Raw genomic sequence first — 19,899 nt, forward strand, 5'->3', positions numbered from 1 at the left:
AAGCTTAGTGATTGTTCGCATCCCCTGCTGTACCCGCCTGCCCTGCCCGCGCCCGCTGCCACCAGGGGGCGTTGCCTAATGCCTTGTGTCGCTCCTCATTGAGGAATGGCCAACATTCGTCGCAGTATACTTACAAGTCCAGCTGGCTCAAAAGCCAGAGCTACCACAGGCAGGTGAGGTTGGCTGTTGGAGCGCTAAGGTGGAGCTGCACTCCCTTAGCACCCTCGTTCGTCGTCCTCATCATATCGGCCTGCAGACGTCCACAGTTGGACGTGGGCCTGCTCTAGTGAGGCCCCTCCTTCAATCGTCGCTCCACCTCGTGCCGCTGGACGCGTTCTCCACTCCAGGACGTTTGGGCTGCAGCGGCCACCACCCTCCGACGAGCGTAGTTCAGTTCTTCTTGCTGCTCATACAGATTTCCTCGTTCATTCACAGAAACGCCTAAACGCCTCTCCATAGCTCGCTAGGCAATCCCGAAGTGTGATTGTTTGTTTTAATATAGACTAAATAGAGTTATCCTCGTGGTACAGTTCCAGTGTGCAGGTGCTGGACGGTGTCGCAACGTCGCTGGCGCATCCCCGGCCGCGCCAGGTCGCGTTACGTCACAGCCCAGTCCCCACGCCACGCGCCGCGCCGCGCCGCGCCCGGCCGCCGCCGCAGTGCTCGCCCGTCCGCCATGTCCGCTGCACGCTCGCTCGCCGTGGTGCTCGCCGCGCTGCTCGCCGCGCAAGTCGCGCTCGCCTCGCCCGCCGCGCCGCGCCGCCGCCGCCAGCTCGCCGAGGACGACGCTCTGCAGCCGCTGGAGGTGAGTGCCCTGCCCTGCATACATCTCGACCAGCTCTTGTCGATATCAATATCCCCAGAAGAGGCGGGAATAATGTAATAGGGGTTGGAAATAGGCAGGGGATCACTTTATAAGTTTAAAGTAAAATCAGTCCGTGACGTAGGTCTCTATAGGAGCGCGTTAGTCTCATGAAGTGAACGAATTTTGTCCGAATGAATTAGGTAATTCGACACCTCCGAGTGTTCTGTGTACATACTAACTAACTAACATAGTAGCAATACTTGAGTGTAGCTGCAGCGATTCAGTTAGTATTTGATTTTGTCGGATTTTTTTAAAGCCTCGTAGGTATCTGTTTAAATTTTTTTATCATATCAATTGCGACACCCGTGGGGTGGAATTTCAAAATAACAACTCTTCCCCTTTCAAACTTTTGATCTACCTAAATGTTTCATAGCAGTCCACTCAAAGGGGATGTAAAAAGAAATAAATACATTCTTTACATGAACAATAAAATTGTAAAAGCACGAGAGGTGTTGTTCTAGGGACTAGGGGTGCTAAAAGCACGACACGTGTTGTTCTAGGGACTAGGGGTGCTAAAAGCACGAGAGGTGTTGTTCTAGGGACTAGGGGTGCTAAAAGATGTAACTAGGTCGAAGGGCACAGCTACTGTTACAAGTGTCACTTGTCGTTCAACCACAACAGTTCCTACTCCCAGCTGGCGTGGTGGTCGCAGCTGTGTGCACTGTGCAGCGCGGTGGACGCCTGGCATGCTTGTGTATCATTGCGATGTGTGCAGAGCGCGGTGAACGCCTGGCATGCTTGTGTATCATTGCGATGTGTGCAGAGCGCGGTGGACGCCTGGCATGCTTGTGTATCATTGCGATGTGTGCAGAGCGCGGTGAACGCCTGGCATGCTTGTGTATCATTGCGATGTGTGCAGAGCGCGGTGGACGCCTGGCATGCTTGTGTATCATTGCGATTGTTTCATTATCTTTGTTTTAGCCCTTTCAATTATTATTTGTATAGTAAGTCGGCTGTAAGGTATCGATCTCACAGCCGACGGGCTAGAGTTCAGAGTTCAGAGTTCTGCGTTCTGTAATCAATGTAATGCCGATGCATTGATTTCTACACATACCTATAGTACGCGACAGTCGAGATAGCAGGAGGCGCCCCGCACACCCGCACGTCGTCCGCACTCGCCCGCACCGGGTTAGCGCGGAGGCTGTGCGGGTGTGCGGGACCCCCCCCCCCCCCCCCCCCCTGCCATAGAACTCTAAGCATCTGTCGGTCTGTCTGTGGCATCGATGCCGAATGCTTTCATTATTTTGAAGTATTAATTTACCGACGACACACACACACACACACACACACACACACACACACACACACACACACACACACACACACACACACACACTGTGCAGCGAACACTCTCATGATTATGATAATTAGTTAATTACTTAATTACCATGAAACTTTCAATTCTGACGAGATTCGTCATTACTTAAGTGGACTTTAATGAACAACTATTAATTAGCTTCATTTTCGTAAATAGTTGATGTTAATAGTTAGTTAATTAACAGTTAGGTAGAAAGTTATTGCAAACTCAACAACTGACAAACTCAACAACTGACAAACTCAACAACTGACAAACAAAAGGAGTACCTCAGTACAATAACATTTACCCAATTTGAATAATTTATTTGAACTTTGTATACACTTTATTATCGAATTCTAGATTCCATCTTCTCAATCCTAATGCTATAGACTATAGACTAGAGACTATAGACTATAGACTATAGACTATAGACTATAGAGGGGTAACACTAAGCCTTTACCGATTGTGGATTGATACAATAGTACTGAGTAAGATATCGGACTTTGTCTCTGGGTATTCAATTCCGGGTTCCAGTTCCTCAACCCCGTTGCTCCAGGGCTCCAGGGCTTCAGGGCTCCAGGGCTCCAGGGCTTCAGGGCTCCAGGGCTCCAGGGCTGGCTGCTCGTATACACTTCGAGGACTGAGTGTCTTTCGATTATTTAGAACTATGTATTGTTTGCCTCCGAACACTTCATGTTAATGAACTCGTTGTAACATTTGGTTCATTGCGAAGTGGCGCCACCTCACGCCGCCACCGCGCCACCGCGCCACCGCGCCCGGTCAGGCCGGTGGAGTCGGCACATTAACTATTTTGTAATGTCATTACGCACCTAGTTCACAAAGCCAGTGTTTTCCTCGCGTGCTGGCCGCGCCGCGTGTGTGTGTGTGTGTGTGTTACACAACGCCCGGTACGCACAGTGTGCATAGAGAGTGCCTGCTTACCGTCCGCATCGTCGGCGACGTAACTAACCTCCTTGCGTATATCGTAGTCGCTCGTCCACTAATGTTGACGCTTAGAGCCACTGCGCACGGACGACTAGTCGCGCGGCGACAGTCGACAGACAGTCGTCGCCGACTGAGTTGCGACTTGCGGGCGACTAGTCGACCCTGCGTCATAGGTGGAAATGTTTGCGCGTGCGAGCAACAACACTGTACTCTAGAAATAATATTATCTATGATGTCATTGACACTCGTGAGTACGAGTATCTCCGACGAGCGACTCGTACTTACGAGTGCCCTCTAGCGGAGCGAAATGTGTGTGTTGGGCGTTAACACAGGGTGTTACCACGGGGTGTTACCACGGGGTGTTATCACAGGGTGTTACCACGGGGTGTTATCACAGGGTGTTACCACGGGGTGTTATCACAGGGTGTTACCTACCGCCCCTTTTTTAAAAAAAACTCAACCAAATTCAGAACATGCACGGTTTGCGAATATGACGTGAGAGTTTGTTTACGTTTAAGACTGCATCTTCATATACGCACGTACAGTCAGATAATGTCGCAGTCAGAAACAAATCTGCTTTACACAAAGATTGGTTGTAGGTAAGTTGTAAACAAGAAACCTGCTCCCGTGACCTTGACTAAACAACTCTATTCATTTCGAAAGCACAAGTAAAATATCTATAATTCTAAATATATAAAAGCAAAAGGTGACTGACTGACCGATTGATCTATAAACGGACACCTCAAACTACTTGACGGATAAGCAAAGAGTATATTATATCAGGCTGAACTTTGGCACACAGGTAGCTTGCTAAGTTTTGGTAGAAAGTTTGTTTAACTCACTGTTTCCGGTTTCTTTCTTGTTTTCTTGCTAGGGTTGATGTACCTATAGTTGTTTGTTTAAATGGATAACAGATGCGCATCTCTTTAATTAGGAAAACTTTCTTGTTATAGATATAAAAGATGAGAATTGAGATTTTTTCCATTGAATGACGTTGAATGTAGTTTGACATTTGTAACGTCTTGTCAAGTGTCACAAATGTCTTGTGTAGTAATTAATTGTCTTTTAGTAGTAATTAATTTAATTTTGAACATAGCTATTATAACGTAGGCGTTCACTACGAAACGATTTTTGAAAATTCAACCTTTAAGTGGGTAAAGTAGAGTTTTGAAATGAGTGTAGTTTTTTTTTATTGCAAAAAGAAAACATACAGCATTACCATAAAATTAAAATTAATACATAAGATTGTTACATAAGCCAGTTCAGTTTTCAACGTTAAGTTACACATTTCATTACGGTGGGAGTCTAATTCTAGTTGCAGACGATGCGGCGTGTGTGTGTGTGTGTGTTGAGACCACCATGACGAGACGGGTGCAGCCCCTGCTATCAAGCCTTGTTCTGTGTGCATTTCATGAACTAATAATTAGTATTTTCTATTTTCGAAGTAAGATAACTATATCAAGTGGGGTATCATATGAAAGAGCTTAACCTATACATTCTAAAATAGATTTTTATTTATTTTTATGCATAATAGTTTTCGATTTATTGGGCAAAATGTCGAAAAAATACGACTGTAGTACGGAACCATCGGTGCGCGAGTCTGACTCGTACTTGGCCGGTTTTTAATGGATCTTCTTAGTGCCTATTGTCTCTAAAACATGTTTGAGAATAGTAGGATCGAGCAAATGTCTATAAATGGACAGCAGCGAGTTTGATCAATAAATCTATTTCTTGATAGCAGAGACGAACCCACCGCACATATATTGGAATAGTCCACATTGTGCGTCTCACAAGCACGTAGTATATAAGTCTATGATTACTGTAATTGGTTTTGGCAAGTGGAATCGAAAACATATTATGTTTACGTGTCTTACGCTTACTTAAATTTTATTTAATTTAAGAAATAAGGACTATCGATTATACCGTTATATTCCCTTCTAGTTTGTAAAGTGTTTAGTTGAGTAGTTCACGCGGATGAAGTCGCGAGCATACGCTAGTTGTGTCTGAAGTAGTCAAGTTCGGGACATGTAGTGTAGAAGTGTAACCCTCGCACCCAGCTCGCTCCTCCCGGGACGCCGCCCGCCCTCCTCCCGGGACGCCGCCCGCCCTCCTCCCGGGACGCCGCCCGCCCTCCTCCCGGGACGCCGCGCTGGTTACTGGTGCAGCTACGACGTGATTGTCGCAATCTTCCATTGACTCCAACATATGAGTACAGTAATGTCAGTCGATGGCAATCATTGCGACGATCGCGCCGAGTGTCACGATCTCATCTCGCAGCGCCGCAGCCTCCGTCTCCCACGAACTGCACCACTACATCATACACACTATCTACTCTGACACTAATATATAGTCAACACCGAAACACTAGGTAGGTCTAGGTATCTATCTCATTCAAATTCTACTGCCTGATGAAGAAAATGCGACGATTATAAAAACTTTTTCGTACCATTTTTAACGAAAGCGATTCGTGAGAATGATAATATTTCTTTATTGAGAAATCGTCGATAATATCTTAGGCCTGAATATTAAATATGTACGTATATTGAGTGAATTAATTTCTGATAATTACGTAGTATTAGGATATTACGTAAAATAAAACAATTGTTACGTTAACACGAGTGCCTACACAAGTACACAACATGAGTGCTTACACAAGTACACAACATGAGTGCTTACACAAGTACACAACATGAGTGCCTACACAAGTACACAACACGAGTGCCTACACAAGTACACAACACGAGTGCCTACACAAGTACACAACACGAGTGCCTACACAAGTACACAACACGAGTGCCTACACAAGTACACAACACGAGTGCCTACACAAGTACACAACACGAGTGCCTACACAAGTACACAACACGAGTGCCTACACAAGTACACAACACGAGTGCCTACACAAGTACACAACACGAGTGCCTACACAAGTAGGTACACATCCGAAGAAGTTTATCTCGTCACGATTGTTTTGATAGTGAACATTCCGAACGTCGGACGAATCCAAATTATTTAATTCCGGTAGGTACGTGTCTTATGTAGCTATTCGCATGCCGGCATGCGTTCAACGTGCCTACTCGCTAGTGGTGTGGAGATCAGCATTCAGCAGGCATGCCGCGTCGCAGCTTTTTACCCAATTCAACGTCCCGCGAGCGCGGCGCGGCATGCGGCATGCGGCACGCGGCATGCGATGACCATACACGAGTACTTGTTGACATACTTACAGCCACTATCGTCAAGTTATTATCGCCTTGTTGTACTTATTTACTGGCCAAAATAGAGTAGACGTCGCGTCGCCGACAAAACGTTACATACCTATGTAACGTTTTGTCGCGTCGCCGACAAAACGTTACATACCTATGTAACGTTTAACGAGTGACAGAGACAACGATCTACAACGCCAAAACCTCATTCTTAAAGTCGATGTACCTACCTATTATACAATATATGTTGCCGGCACCTGTACATGTACTATGCGTCAGTCACTAGATGCATCGCCATTATCATTTCAAGTTTGTGCACTGCAATACTTACCAATACATTTCAAGTTTGTGCACTGCAATACTTACCAATACATTTCAAGTTTGTGCACTGCAATACTTACCAATACACTAAATTAGCAACTACTTTAGAGGTTATACAATGAAAGCAATTCTAGTGCAGTAATTTTCCTCTCATGGTATCATGCGTGAGATAAAAATTGTCTTCATTCAGACAATAGATTACATGTAGCTGTACCCGCTGCACTGTCTCAACTCGCAACTCGCAACTCGCAACTCGCAACTCGCAACTCGCAACTCGCAACTCGCAAGTCGGTACAAACAACACAGTTCACATGATAGTAAGTGTAACGCGGCGGGATGATGGCCGAGATGAACAGTGAATCCGAACGTCGAGCTGATCGCACATTAACTCAATCAGCCCGCGTCCGAAACACTTCGAACACACATCGTGCAGATGATGGCATACGCATTGAGATGGTGTCATCCGTCGCACATACACCTCAGCCTGCTCCTCCGCGGTGCAGCTCCTCCTCCTCCAGCTGGATCACTTCGGCACTCAGCAGCAGACCTCACTTGTACTTACCTACTTACGGTGTATTTTCTTAACTAGGTTATGTACTCGCTGAAGAGTTTTGGAACGAGCAGTAATTCTGGTCCCGCCACCTCCAGGCTTGAGGCTCGCCGCGCCAGCTCGCCGCGCCAGCTCGCCGCGCCGGCTCGGCGGCTGCGCTGTAACTAAGACTCGCAGTACTGTTTCATCTGTACCTGCTTCAGGAGCTTCAGTTGTCGTGAACAAGTCGTGACGTGTGCTGCTTCAGGAGCTTCAGTTGTCGTGAACAAGTCGTGACGTGTGCTGCTTCAGGAGCTTCAGTTGTCGTGAACAAGTCGTGACGTGTGCTGCTTCAGGAGCTTCAGTTGTCGTGAACAAGTCGTGACGTGTGCTGCTTCAGGAGCTTCAGTTGTCGTGAACAAGTCGTGACGTGTGCTGCTTCAGGAGCTTCAGTTGTCGTGAACAAGTCGTGACGTGTGCTGCTTCAGGAGCTTCAGTTGTCGTGAACAAGTCGTGACGTGTGCTGCTTCAGGAGCTTCAGTTGTCGTGAACAAGTCGTGACGTGTGCTGCTTCAGGAGCTTCAGTTGTCGTGAACAAGTCGTGACGTGTGCTGCTTCAGGAGCTTCAGTTGTCGTGAACAAGTCGTGACGTGTGCTGCTTCAGGAGCTTCAGTTGTCGTGAACAAGTCGTGACGTGTGCTGCTTCAGGAGCTTCAGTTGTCGTGAACAAGTCGTGACGTGTGCTGCTTCAGGAGCTTCAGTTGTCGTGAACAAGTCGTGACGTGTGCTGCTTCAGGAGCTTCAGTTGTCGTGAACAAGTCGTGACGTGTGCTGCTTCAGGAGCTTCAGTTGTCGTGAACAAGTCGTGACGTGTGCTGCTTCAGGAGCTTCAGTTGTCGTGAACAAGTCGTGACGTGTGCTGCTTCAGGAGCTTCAGTTGTCGTGAACAAGTCGTGACGTGTGCTGCTTCAGGAGCTTCAGTTGTCGTGAACAAGTCGTGACGTGTGCTGCTACGCATACGCTTTATTGGCATTTTAGTGAGAAAACGTATTTTTAAGACCGTGTTCTGTGAATAGGTCTTATCACAAAAAGTGGAGTCTATCGACGATGATGGTCGTGTTGTACAAACATTATGACTACATCGGGACGACGATACTACGTCTCTACTCTCTAATAGCACTCATCTCAATGGTGAAGCTGTCTCAGGCGGAAACAATCGAAAGTGAATGGGGCCCCCCCTTCCCTCCCGCAGGTACGCGGTCGTTGCGGCAACGAGAGTGCACGGAGAGGTTTTTGCATCGGTTCCCGCGCGCTTACACAATGCCGTGTGCTAGACAGTCGCGCTTGTACTTGTGTGTATCGATACTCGATACTCGATACTCGATACTATACTTCACCGATACTACATACAGTACCCGTAGTATAAGATTTACGCTACGCAATAACGACAGAATAAAACAGACCTACACTTTCTTGATTTCAAGTTGAAAATTGAGTAGATACCACAAATCGTAAATTCACAAGGTTATCGCCATTATAGGAGCGCCAGCTGTGCACGTACGGACGAACTTTACAACTAGCCAATTAAATACATTCTATTTTAACACTGAAGGCTCTCGACGCTCAAATTATATTAATTCTAAAAAATATGACACTAACAAAATATGACACTAACAAAATATGACACTAACAAAATATGACACTAACAAAATAAGCACACGGAATAGCAGTATCGATGTCAATGTTAGGTAGTACGGGGGCGGGGGCGGGGCGGGGCGGGGGCGGGCGGGCGGCGCGCCGCGAGAGGCGGGCGGCCTCGACCCGAGCCAGTACCCGTAGTATAAGATTTTACGTCTCACCAAACGTTGCTAGAATTCGAGAATCGATACACAACAACATCAAAGTAAAATGGACTTAAAGAGCCTTGAATTGAAGTAAAAAATTCAATACCACTGATTTTAATTTCGCAAGGTTTCCGCTTGGAGCGCTGGCCGTAGATAAATTTGAGCTTTAAAACAAGGCATTTAAGATCCAGTTTACTATAACGCAGAAGTGTTTCGACTCTCGAATTCTAGCAACGTTTGGTGTGACGTAAAATCTTATAGTACGGGTACTGATCTTATAAAAAAAAAATTACAAAATAAATAAAAACCGACTTCGATACACAAACACTAAAAATTGAAAAATGATTTAATTTATTACCGAATATATTATGTATACAAGAGTTAATATAGTTCCATAATAATACTTTTTGGTGCCGGTGCCAATTAGCTTTAGCTGCGCGAATCGTCTAGACTTCATATTTTTATGGGACTCCACAATGGCACCTCATTGGCACCGACCCCAAAAAATATTATTATGGAACTATATTAACTCTTGTATACATAATATATTCGGTAATAAATTAAATTATTTTTCAATTTTTAGTGTTTGTGTATCAAAGTCGGTTTTTATTTTTTTTGTAATTTATTTTATTTCACAATTTTTAGTGGCCCCATGGAATTATGCTATGACTGGTTAAAAATTTACTGTTTACTAAGCTATTACACTGATCGCGAGCAATTTACTCTTATCCGTTGAGGAGTTCCAGTATCTATCTTCGAAGATATTCATCAGATTTTCACCAAATTTAAATGGGACCAACTTTGAAGTATATCCTTTCAAACAAAAAAAGAATTTTCAAAATCGGTCCAGGCGTCTTCAAGTCATCGGGGAACATACATAAAAAATAAAAATAAAAAAATAAAAAGATTCCGACGAATTGAGAACCTCCTCCTTTTTTTGAAGTCTGTTAAAAAAGCAATCGTCCGTTGTAGCTTTGTTATAATTGAGGCATTTGTGTGAGCGTGGATGAGCAACGCAGGCGGGCGGCAATGATGAAACAGTTGGTGGCCTCAACACACGGACGATGTGGTAACACAGGCGCTGAATACTATTATATATGAACCCATTCTGTAGCTAAAATATTGCGCAATCGACAATAATATGTTACAATCATTTACTTCATTTTAAAATGAATAGTTTACGGCGTCGGAGATTTGACAGAAGGTTTATATTATGTAGTGTAGAGGTCGCATGGGTCGCATGGGTCGCATGGGTTGCATGGGTCGCGTGCAGAGGGCGCGGCGGCGGACGTGACGTGACTGACGTGCATGTGCGAGTGTTGTGTGCAGTACATACAACTAGTACATACAACTAGGATTTTTGTTGTTAGTGACAGTAATGTTTACGCAAAGACATTTTGTAGTTACGGTATTAAACTATTTGCCTCGTAGTGCGAGTAGACCTTGCCAATTATTGCAATATTTATATTTTTTTGAGTGGCCGTAAACCGCGGATTGCAGTTAACTTGTGCGTCCGTGAAGCGGCGATATTGACACACACACACACACACACACACACACACCCTTGCGCAAACGACGTACTGTCGGAACCGCCTCACGGCAATCTAAACAGCTTCGCTAGGACCTGTTTCGGTAATATTTATACGCGAACGTAACCAAAAGCGCGATTAGCCATTCGAATGACCTTTAGAAACTAACTGAAGTACCTCGGTATCTAATGTATCGCATGTTTAGAATTGCTAGAGCCCGGCATACGCGAGCGCAGTGAGTGCTGCGGAAATCGTAATAATCGTCATTAGAAAAAGCGTTCCCGCAATCATTTTTATGCCAGTAGATGTATCGCTTTAAGGGAGAGGGCGGAGACCCTGGGTGATGGTAGCGACTAGTTAGTGAGTACGGTGGCGGCAGTGTGAGCGGCGCCTGACGCGTGTGTTGTCGGCAGGGCGCGGCGGGCGACGAGCAGACGCGCGACAAGCGCAAGTTCGAGGGCGTCACCGAGGCCAAGTTCGGCATCAAGAACGCCGTGCTCGGCTTCGTGTTCGGCGTGAGTATACCGCAGTGTCGCTGACGTGCGAGTGTTGACGAGCGACGGCTAAGCGACGCCGTGCCTTTTGCAGAAAATCAACTCGCTGATCGACTCCAAGACGCGGCTCGTGGAGAACCTCGACAAGCAGAACATCGAGATCAACAAGCAGTACGGCATCGAGGCGCCCAAGGGTGGCGGCCTCAGCTCGCTCAGCGGCATCGTGGGCCAGGTCATCGGGCCCAAGCTGCAGTTCCTGGCGCCCAAGCTGCAGGCGGTGACGGGGCTGTTCGGCGGCTCGTCGGGCGGCGGCGGCTCAGGTGGGGGCGGGCTGGGCTCCATCCTGTCGCTCGTGACGTCGCTGTCGGGCTCGTCGTCCGGCGGCGCCGCGGCCGGCGGCACCGTCGAGACCGTCGACTCGGACGAGGACGACGAATAGATCCCCCGCGAACTCTTGCCTCTCCCCCCGGGGACCCTTGCCGTCCCGGCCCTGCTTCCCCGTCACATTCGAACTGCGACTAGTACACGCTTTGACAGCTCTCGGAACTGTCAAGTTTGACCTCAAATATTACAGAAGGGATATTGCCTAATGTCAAAACTAAATTAGTCCTTCATTGTGATTGTTGTGTAGAGGCTCTTTCTTCTAAGATACATAAAAATCACGTCTTCTGTTAGTTTTAAGTTTAACAATCATTTTAAATTATTATCTTCAAATGTTAACGATGTCATTTTTTCACACGAAGCGCGCGTTTTGACGAGCTGCTCGATCAGAAGCGTTCCGAGGGTATAAATGTTTGAATGTCACGAGGAACAGGCCCCCAGTGTCCAGTCCCGGGCCCCCAGTGTACAGTCCCGGGCCTCCAATGTACATCCCGAGCCCCCAGTGTACAGTCCTAGGCCCCCAGTGTACGCTCGCGGGCCTGCGCTCTCAGCGCTTGTATTTATATGTAAATAGTATTAGGTGAGTGTGGTAATTAATTAAATAGTATTTGGTTTTTACAAAAGTTTGTTTCCTTGCACCGGACCCGCTCGCACTTGACGCCCGCCTCACATCGAACAAGACACAGTACGTCGCACATGACGATGACGCATTGTGACCACTGTGACAATATTGAGTTCGTCCTTCAACTGTTCCTTGCTCTGTAAATAAGAGATTACACTAGAGCGGTCGACGTGAACCGTTGGATATAGTCGTTGAAATTACTCAATAGGAATAATTGAATGACTTTCTCTAATCGATAGTGTGAATGCGTGTTGTGTGTAGTCAACTGTTTCTGCTCAGTACTCGGTACTCGGTAGTCGGTAGTCGGTAGTCGGTAGTCGGTAGTCGGTAGGCACGTCCGAGTACTGACGTGCACGGCGCACTGCTGCAGCTGCACAGGGCGTCAGCAACTACCGAGTGGTGGTTGTACAGTTTATATCCGTAGTGCATGGCACCTTTACGTAGTTGCATGTTTGTATATCCCACACCTAATCTCATACATGTAAGTAGAACTCGGTAGATCTGAATGGCATTATCCGATACGCGTTAAAATTATACTAATTTAAATTTTTTGTCGGACATAAAATTAAAGTTGAAAAAAAAACTTTAACACGGAATACACTTACCTACACATAAATGCTTACAAAACTTGAAACAATACGAATTGAACACGCGCGATCTCGACAATGCCACCAGTCTAGCCATATAATATAACTATATTTCAATTGTTATGATATAACTTGTACCTGTATATACGTTCGCTTTATTTACTTCTCCATAAACCTATTTGTATCTAGTCGTTTCTAGTCTCTTCATATCTTCAAAACCTGCCATATCGTGCGCCTGTAGATTTGGTGCCCTATCAAAACCTGCCATATCGTGCGCCTGTAGATTTGGTGCCCTATCAAAACCTGCCATATCGTGCGCCTGTAGATTTGCTGCCCTATCAAAACCTGCCATATCGTGCGCCTGTAGATTTGGTGCCCTATCACAACTAATACTTATAATCTTCATTGTTGTAGAAAACGTCTTTGAAGACATTATCTTAGTGAACATTGTAAAACTAAATATATCAGAAATGTAAATACATATGATGCATTTATTGATATGAAAATATAAAAGTATCTTATTCGAATTTAGAATAATTACATTCAATCTAATAAAATAATTTAAAATGGTTTCATTTATTGGATTTTGTATTATGTACAAAACGGGAGCCATTTTATTGAATAGGACATATATAATTCAGTATCATATTATAACAAAAACAATACAGTTAGGTAAGTTCTGTATATAAAGCATTGTGTATAAATACCGTGTGAGTAAGTTCAGTCCGAGACCTGTTATAATATTCCAACTTGTAGTATAACGATGAGTGTGGTGTACAAAGTACCTAACTACCTACAGCTAAGTGGTTGGGCTTGTTGTGTTGGGGTTATACGATAACGTCTGTTTGTAGAAATACTTTCCGTAAGTAATTTTTTTAAATTATTTAGTGAAATAGTACTTATCTATTTAGTTGTATACAATCTCTAAACCAAATTGACAGATCCAAAACTAGTAATATATTTTTCCTAATGTTAAAAGTTGGCAATACTTTTAGGATGCCCGTCCAGAGAAGCGGAGCGGAGCGCAGCGCAGTGTATCCAGTAAACCAATCAAATTAGTAAAAGATGACGGAATAAAATACTTATCATAATTTACAAATCGGATTGGCAAGCTAAGTACGTTTCCGCTCCGCCCTGCTTCAGTCGACCGGTATCCTTAGACTTGTCCATTTGGTTTGGAGATAGTGTAGAGGTGAATTGAGCAGCAGTGTCGGTTTGTTGCACGGTAGCGCCTTCCGCATGAGTAGCCGCACACACACACACACACACGCACACACACACACTATAGACAACAGTTGTAACTTGGCACAGCCCTGTGTGCACGATCTACGAACGGATAACTTACAAATGGATCTTACAGATCCTAAAAATAAACTAATTACATTGCCGCACTACAAACATTCGTAGTTTAAACACCTACGAATGTCTTGCATTTGAAAGAAAAAGAAAAACTACCTGAACTAAACCTTTCTGCTGGAAGAACAAACAGACGTCCGATCGGAACAGATCACTTTACTTTTGATATTTGAATACATGCTTCTAGACATTAGAGTTAGCGACAAAATAGTAAATCAAAGTTTTGGGTTTAGTTCCCTTACCAGACGAAAAGATTATCTGGTTAAATGTAGAAGTGGCGGAGTTTCGCGTATCGACTACAACACGACACCCACCGCACCACGCACAGATGCAACGTTAGAACGTAACATGTTACATGTACTACATACACTTTCACTGTCACGTATCACGTATGACACACTAGTAATGTCACGTATCACGTATGACACACTAGTAATGTCACGTATCACGTATGACACACTAGTAATGTCACACCTTCACATGCACCGAATGTTTCCACTCGTAGTTCCAAGGATAAGTAGTTTGGTTCCTGAATACTAAACCTGAGACGCGAGTAGAGTGCGCCAGTAGAGCGTAGAGCGCTGAGAGCGACGCGACGCGACGCGACTGTCGCGCTGAGAGCGACGCGACTGTCGCGCGGCGCCGCGACCGCAGACCGTGTCGCGGACACTTGCCCAAATCACTGTGTACCTGAACAATAAATTATTGTTATTTGATATTTGTTTGATTTTCCAAATCTTCCTCGACTTACCACGATTCTAATAAATTGTGCACATCAACTAAAATTAAGTAGGCACATACCAAGTAGAACTTTTTTTTTTAAGTATAATATTTTTTAATGAAAATATTACAATAAAACTTAAAGCTAGCCTTATCTAATTACAATACAAATACTGTCCGCGTGGAATGGTGCCAAGAATACTGGCTGCATTTCCGCGCTGGACAGCCAGGCTGATCCGTTGCGCAAAAAATGAGCCAGCCCTTCTGTCACCAGGATGAGGCTATTAATCGCGGTGAAATGTCTCGTCAAATTTTTTTAGCACCTAAGACTCCATGGCCCCAGGGTCTCCACGGCAAACGGAACAAAAATGTAACTCTCCTGCATTATTATACTAATTAGCATCGAGTCACGTGGTACGTTTGTAGGTAATTAGCATCGAGTCACGTGGTACGTTTGTAGGTAATTAGCATCGAGTCACGTGGTACGTTTGTAGGTAATTAGCATCGAGTCACGTGGTACGTTTGTAGGTAATTAGCATCGGGTCACGTGGTACGTTTGTAGGTAATTAGCATCGAGTCACGTGGTACGTTTGTAGGTAATTAGCATCGAGTCACGTGGTACGTTTGTAGGTAATTAGCATCGAGTCACGTGGTACGTTTGTAGGTAATTAGCATCGAGTCACGTGGTACGTTTGTAGGTAATTAGCATCGAGTCACGTGGTACGTTTGTAGGTAATTAGCATCGAGTCACGTGGTACGTTTGTAGGTAATTAAACATCGCGTTTTTCTTGTTATTTCTTGAGCGAGTTTAACATGTAACAACCTGATATACCCACAATAGGTATACAAACTAATGGGCAGATTACACCTACCGAGTAGTGAAGCGAGACAGTAAAATGTCACTCGGCCGAGACAGTGCTGTGGCCGAGAAATTGTGGCGAAATTGCACTCGTTAAGTGTTTATACCAACCGAGTACTCGGCCGAGGACACTGACTCGCCACTGTACTCGGTAGGTGTAATCTGCCCAATAGAGAAACCCACTATAGGTAGGTACCTATAGAAGAGCGTTTGTAAAAACAAATAAAACACATGACACAATAATACTTATCATCTGTCACCAATCACACTCCACACCACACATGTCGTGAGGTCACACTCCACACCACACATGTCGAGAGGTCACACTCCACAACACACATGTCGGGAGGTCACACTCCACACCACACATGTCGGGGGGTCACACTCCACACCACACATGTCGAGAGGTCACACTCCACACCACACATGTCGGGAGGTCACACTCCACACCACACATGTCGGGAGGTCGGCGAGGCGGAGCTGAAGGCGCTGCGCGTGCGACGTGCGTGTCTCGACTGACGCGGCCGACTCACGCAGACTGGCGCTACGTGGAGGCTCCGGGCCACGCGGCACACGCGGCACACGCAGCCCACGCCGAGCACGCGTACGGCGGCTACACGGGACGGCCCGACGGGGCCGCGTACTCGTTCCGCGCCGAGCCCGAGCCCGCCGAGCAGTCTGCGCGGCCGCGCGTCGCGCCAGGCCCCCGCCAAGCCCGCCGACGACATCCCGGTGTTCGACCGCAACAAGGTCAGCCTGGACTTCCCGGGGAGCCTGTTTGGACCGTCCGTGTCGCTCCTCATCCGGACCACTAAGGTCATCGGCGACGTCATTCAGGTAACCTATAGTTCTATATCCCTCCCCCTCCCTCTACATATCCGCGATTTATGTTTTTAAAAATCTCGTGGGTGAACTGCATCGTACCAAATTTTCTCAAAATCGGTTGAACAGATGATGGGCCGGGAAAAAGTGGCAGACAGAAACACTTTTGCGTTTATAATATTAGTATGAATAATGCCAAGTTAACGCTTGACTGCAACCCCGAGTCGATAAGCGACGAGCGACGCAGTGTGAGATGGAGCATGGAGGGCTGCGCCCTGCGACGCTGCGCCTTGCGACGCTGCGCCCTGCGACGCTGCGCCCTGCGACGCTGCGCCCGCCGCCCGGGGCCCGGTGCCCGGCGCCCAACATCTGATACAACCTACTGTGACTTTGCCTACTTGCAGTTCACATGAAACGGCGATAAAACGCCAAGGAGAATAACAACTGATCTGAGAAACGTGAAATAAAACTGTAATCACGACAGCTGTTTCGAGCGAGCTGTAAAGCCCGTTCGGACTTGCGAGTGACGTCACGAATTACTTCTGTTGCTCAATAAGAAATGCCAAACTGACCCTCGAAGTCGTTGCGAGAACTTTGCATGCATTTTGCATATTTATAATAATATTATGTTGGAATGTACAAATATGACAAGATAAAGTGGTCGTTTCAAAATCTAACGGCATCAGGTTTCGCGCGAAGGCCTCGTTCCTTCCAACTGGAGGCGCCGCACGCCCACATGTTATACTTGAAGGTCAAGTAATTCGCCGTATATTGTATTTACATTTATTCATATAAATAAAACTTGTTTGAAAATATTTTTATAATGGATGGTAAAAAATAAAACAAATTATTTAGTGCAAAAGGTTACCAATTTGTTTTTATTCCAATAATGTCTTGCTCTCAAAATTTTAAGCTTCTAACTCCAGCGATTCAGGCTGTGCCTAATATCAGATTAATAGATCAGTCAGTCAGTCAGTCAGTCAGGGCAAGTGGTTACATATGACTACAGACAGAATATATAGATTACATTTGATTGACGCCATGTTTCGTTGAACGCTGGATATTGTGTTCAAGACAAGTGCTCGTGTTGCAGAACTCCGCGGTGCGCTACCAGACGTTCCTGCGCCTGTTCCGCCCGCTGTTCCGCGGACAGTTCGCCATCAAGGGGCTCGACCCGCCCACCACCACCACCACCACCACCACCACCACCACCACCACCACCCCTGCACCAGCCACCAACGCGCCCGCCACCAACGCGCCCGCCGCCGCCGCCAGCGCGGACACGGACAACGAGATCAACCGGAGGCGATAGGCGGCGCTCCGTGGCCCGCGGCGCCCCATGACTCGCGGCGCCCCATGGCCCACGGCGGCCCATGGCCCACGGCGGCCCATCAAAGGCACAGTGCGCCACCAATGATACAAGGAACTGCATAGAGGCCTATCTTGAGTCAATCATGTTAGGTAATATAAGCCATAGAAATAAGTTTCGAATTTTAATTATAATTTTGGAAACTGAAAATATATGTATAGGCCGATAGTCCGCACAAAATGACTACTCACGCGCCATTTTAACTCTGTGGGTCAACTGTCGTCTGTCACGTCTAAAAATAAGAATTAAAATCGTACTTTTGACATGAGACACAAAAAGTGCGCGTGAAGAGTTAAGTTTTATGCGTATTATGAGAGCTCCCGAGTAGAAATAAACACTGTTATTAATTTTGATAAGAAATATAATGAAATCAAACAACCTTGAGATAACATTATCTCTGGAGTCTGGAGCGAACGGGAACAATGTATAGAAGCACAGAGATATGATATGAATGTTCCTCGCTCCTCGAGTATACTCCATACAGTTCCTTGTGCCTCTGTGCCTCCTATACACATGGTCCGTTGTACCGTCCTGCGGGTGACGTCACACGCGCCGTGCCTCTGTGCCTCCTATACACATGGTCCGTTGTACCGTCCTGCGGGTGACGTCACACGCGCCGTGCCTCTGTGCCTCCTATACACATGGTCCGTTGTACCGTCCTGCGGGTGACGTCACACGCGCCGTGCCTCTGTGCCTCCTATACACATGGTCCGTTGTACCGTCCTGCGGGTGAGGTCACACGCGCCGTGCCTCTGTCTGTGGCGGCTTGTTCGCTGTGAAGGTCCAAACCCACTTGCGCTTAAATTAAAAGTAACGTATCTACCGTTGAATGGCAAAGAGCCAGAAGATATATTTTGGATACACAAAAACCTAATTTAGCCATAAATGTGAAAGTTTGTCTATTTGTTGGTATATCAGTACCTACCCTTATTATAAACTACCTAATTCCCGCGACTTCGTCCGCGTGGAATTAGGTTTTTAAAAATCCCGTGGGAACTCTTATTTTCCGGGATAATAAGTAGCCTATGTCACTCTGCAAGTCTTTATCTATACCCATGCAAAAAATCACGTAAATCCGTTGCAGCGTTGCGACGTGATTGAAGGACAAACAAACACACTTTCGCATATATAATAAGGGTACTGATTTGTCTTTGTAAAACAAAGAGTTCCCGGAGATTTTTAAACATAAATCCACACGGGCGATGTCGCGGGCATTATCTAGTAAATAATAATTATAGTCAACAAGGACGGCAACATAGTACTATAATATTTAAAAAAACATGTTACTTCACTTATTGCGTTATTTCAATCCATAACAATAAAAGATTTATTTAGTAACCAAATGTTTAGATAAAGCGAATAACTTGTATTAAAGGCTTAACTCGTTATAAAGTTCACTGGGTTACCTAATGAAACGAAATGAAACGAAACGAGACGGACGGGCGAGTGCAGGCGACTTCACGACGAGTGTCGCAATCTCACATCAACATAATATTGTATGATTTATATTTTTATTTGTGACCGATGGGCTTGGGGCCATTTTAATAAAATTAATATTATAATAAGTAAAATGAGTTCTGTCACTCGTAAGCCTTTAATACTCACTGACTGACAAAGTACCTGATCCTCACGAACCTCCCTCTTCCTTCTACTTTTGTGTGGACATAGCTTAAGTAGTATTAGAGACACCTTTGGAACGCGAGCTACGAGCATAAGGTACATTGACGACAAAATCCAGGTAACCCTATCTCTCTCGTATAACTCGTACATATATAGGTAAGTCATTCCCAGCGCGCTACATCGATATTCCGATGAGAACTACACTACGTTCGTGATGCGTGGCACGATTTAGACACACACGGACACACAGACCAGTTGGTCTGTGTGTCCGTGTGTGTCTAAATCGAAGTAGATAGTTTTTGTGACATAATCTAACATGACTTATATTCTACAATTATTATTATATCAAACTGCAATTTTTGAACCGGGCTTTTTCCAGTCATGGGATGAGATAAAGTTGTCTAAACATCATCTTAAAATCAGTAAAGATCTATTTATACTTAATACTAATAGTAACTCAGTACGATCTCTGTTACAGTCGATCTCTGTTACAGTCGATCTCTGTTACAGTCGATCTCTGTTACAGTCGATCTCTG

General features: G+C 45.6%; 1 protein-coding gene across 3 annotated transcripts; it reads left to right on the top strand.

Annotated features, from left to right (window-relative positions):
• Positions 1 to 651: 651 nt before the first annotated feature.
• On the top strand, positions 652 to 19,612 carry LOC117992350 (uncharacterized). 3 transcript variants are annotated; one of them, XR_011238009.1, is made up of 4 exons: positions 652 to 805; positions 16,090 to 16,389; positions 17,468 to 18,285; positions 18,478 to 19,612. XR_011238009.1 is itself a non-coding variant. In XM_069505927.1 (3 exons), exons 1-3 carry the CDS (start codon positions 677 to 679, stop codon positions 17,684 to 17,686), a joined length of 648 nt encoding a protein of 215 aa, XP_069362028.1. In that variant the 5' UTR covers positions 652 to 676; the 3' UTR covers positions 17,687 to 19,612. The 3 variants fall into 3 exon arrangements, 2 of the variants coding, with proteins under 2 accessions (XP_069362028.1, XP_034835920.1); XM_069505927.1 differs by having other exon boundaries at positions 17,468 to 19,612; XM_034980029.2 differs by lacking the exons at positions 16,090 to 16,389; positions 17,468 to 18,285; positions 18,478 to 19,612 and adding exons at positions 10,947 to 11,048; positions 11,122 to 12,031.
• The last annotated feature ends 287 nt before the right edge of the window (positions 19,613 to 19,899 follow it).

This window comes from Maniola hyperantus, chromosome 21 (assembly GCF_902806685.2).
Source record: "Maniola hyperantus chromosome 21, iAphHyp1.2, whole genome shotgun sequence".
Lineage (NCBI taxonomy): Eukaryota > Metazoa > Arthropoda > Insecta > Lepidoptera > Nymphalidae > Maniola > Maniola hyperantus.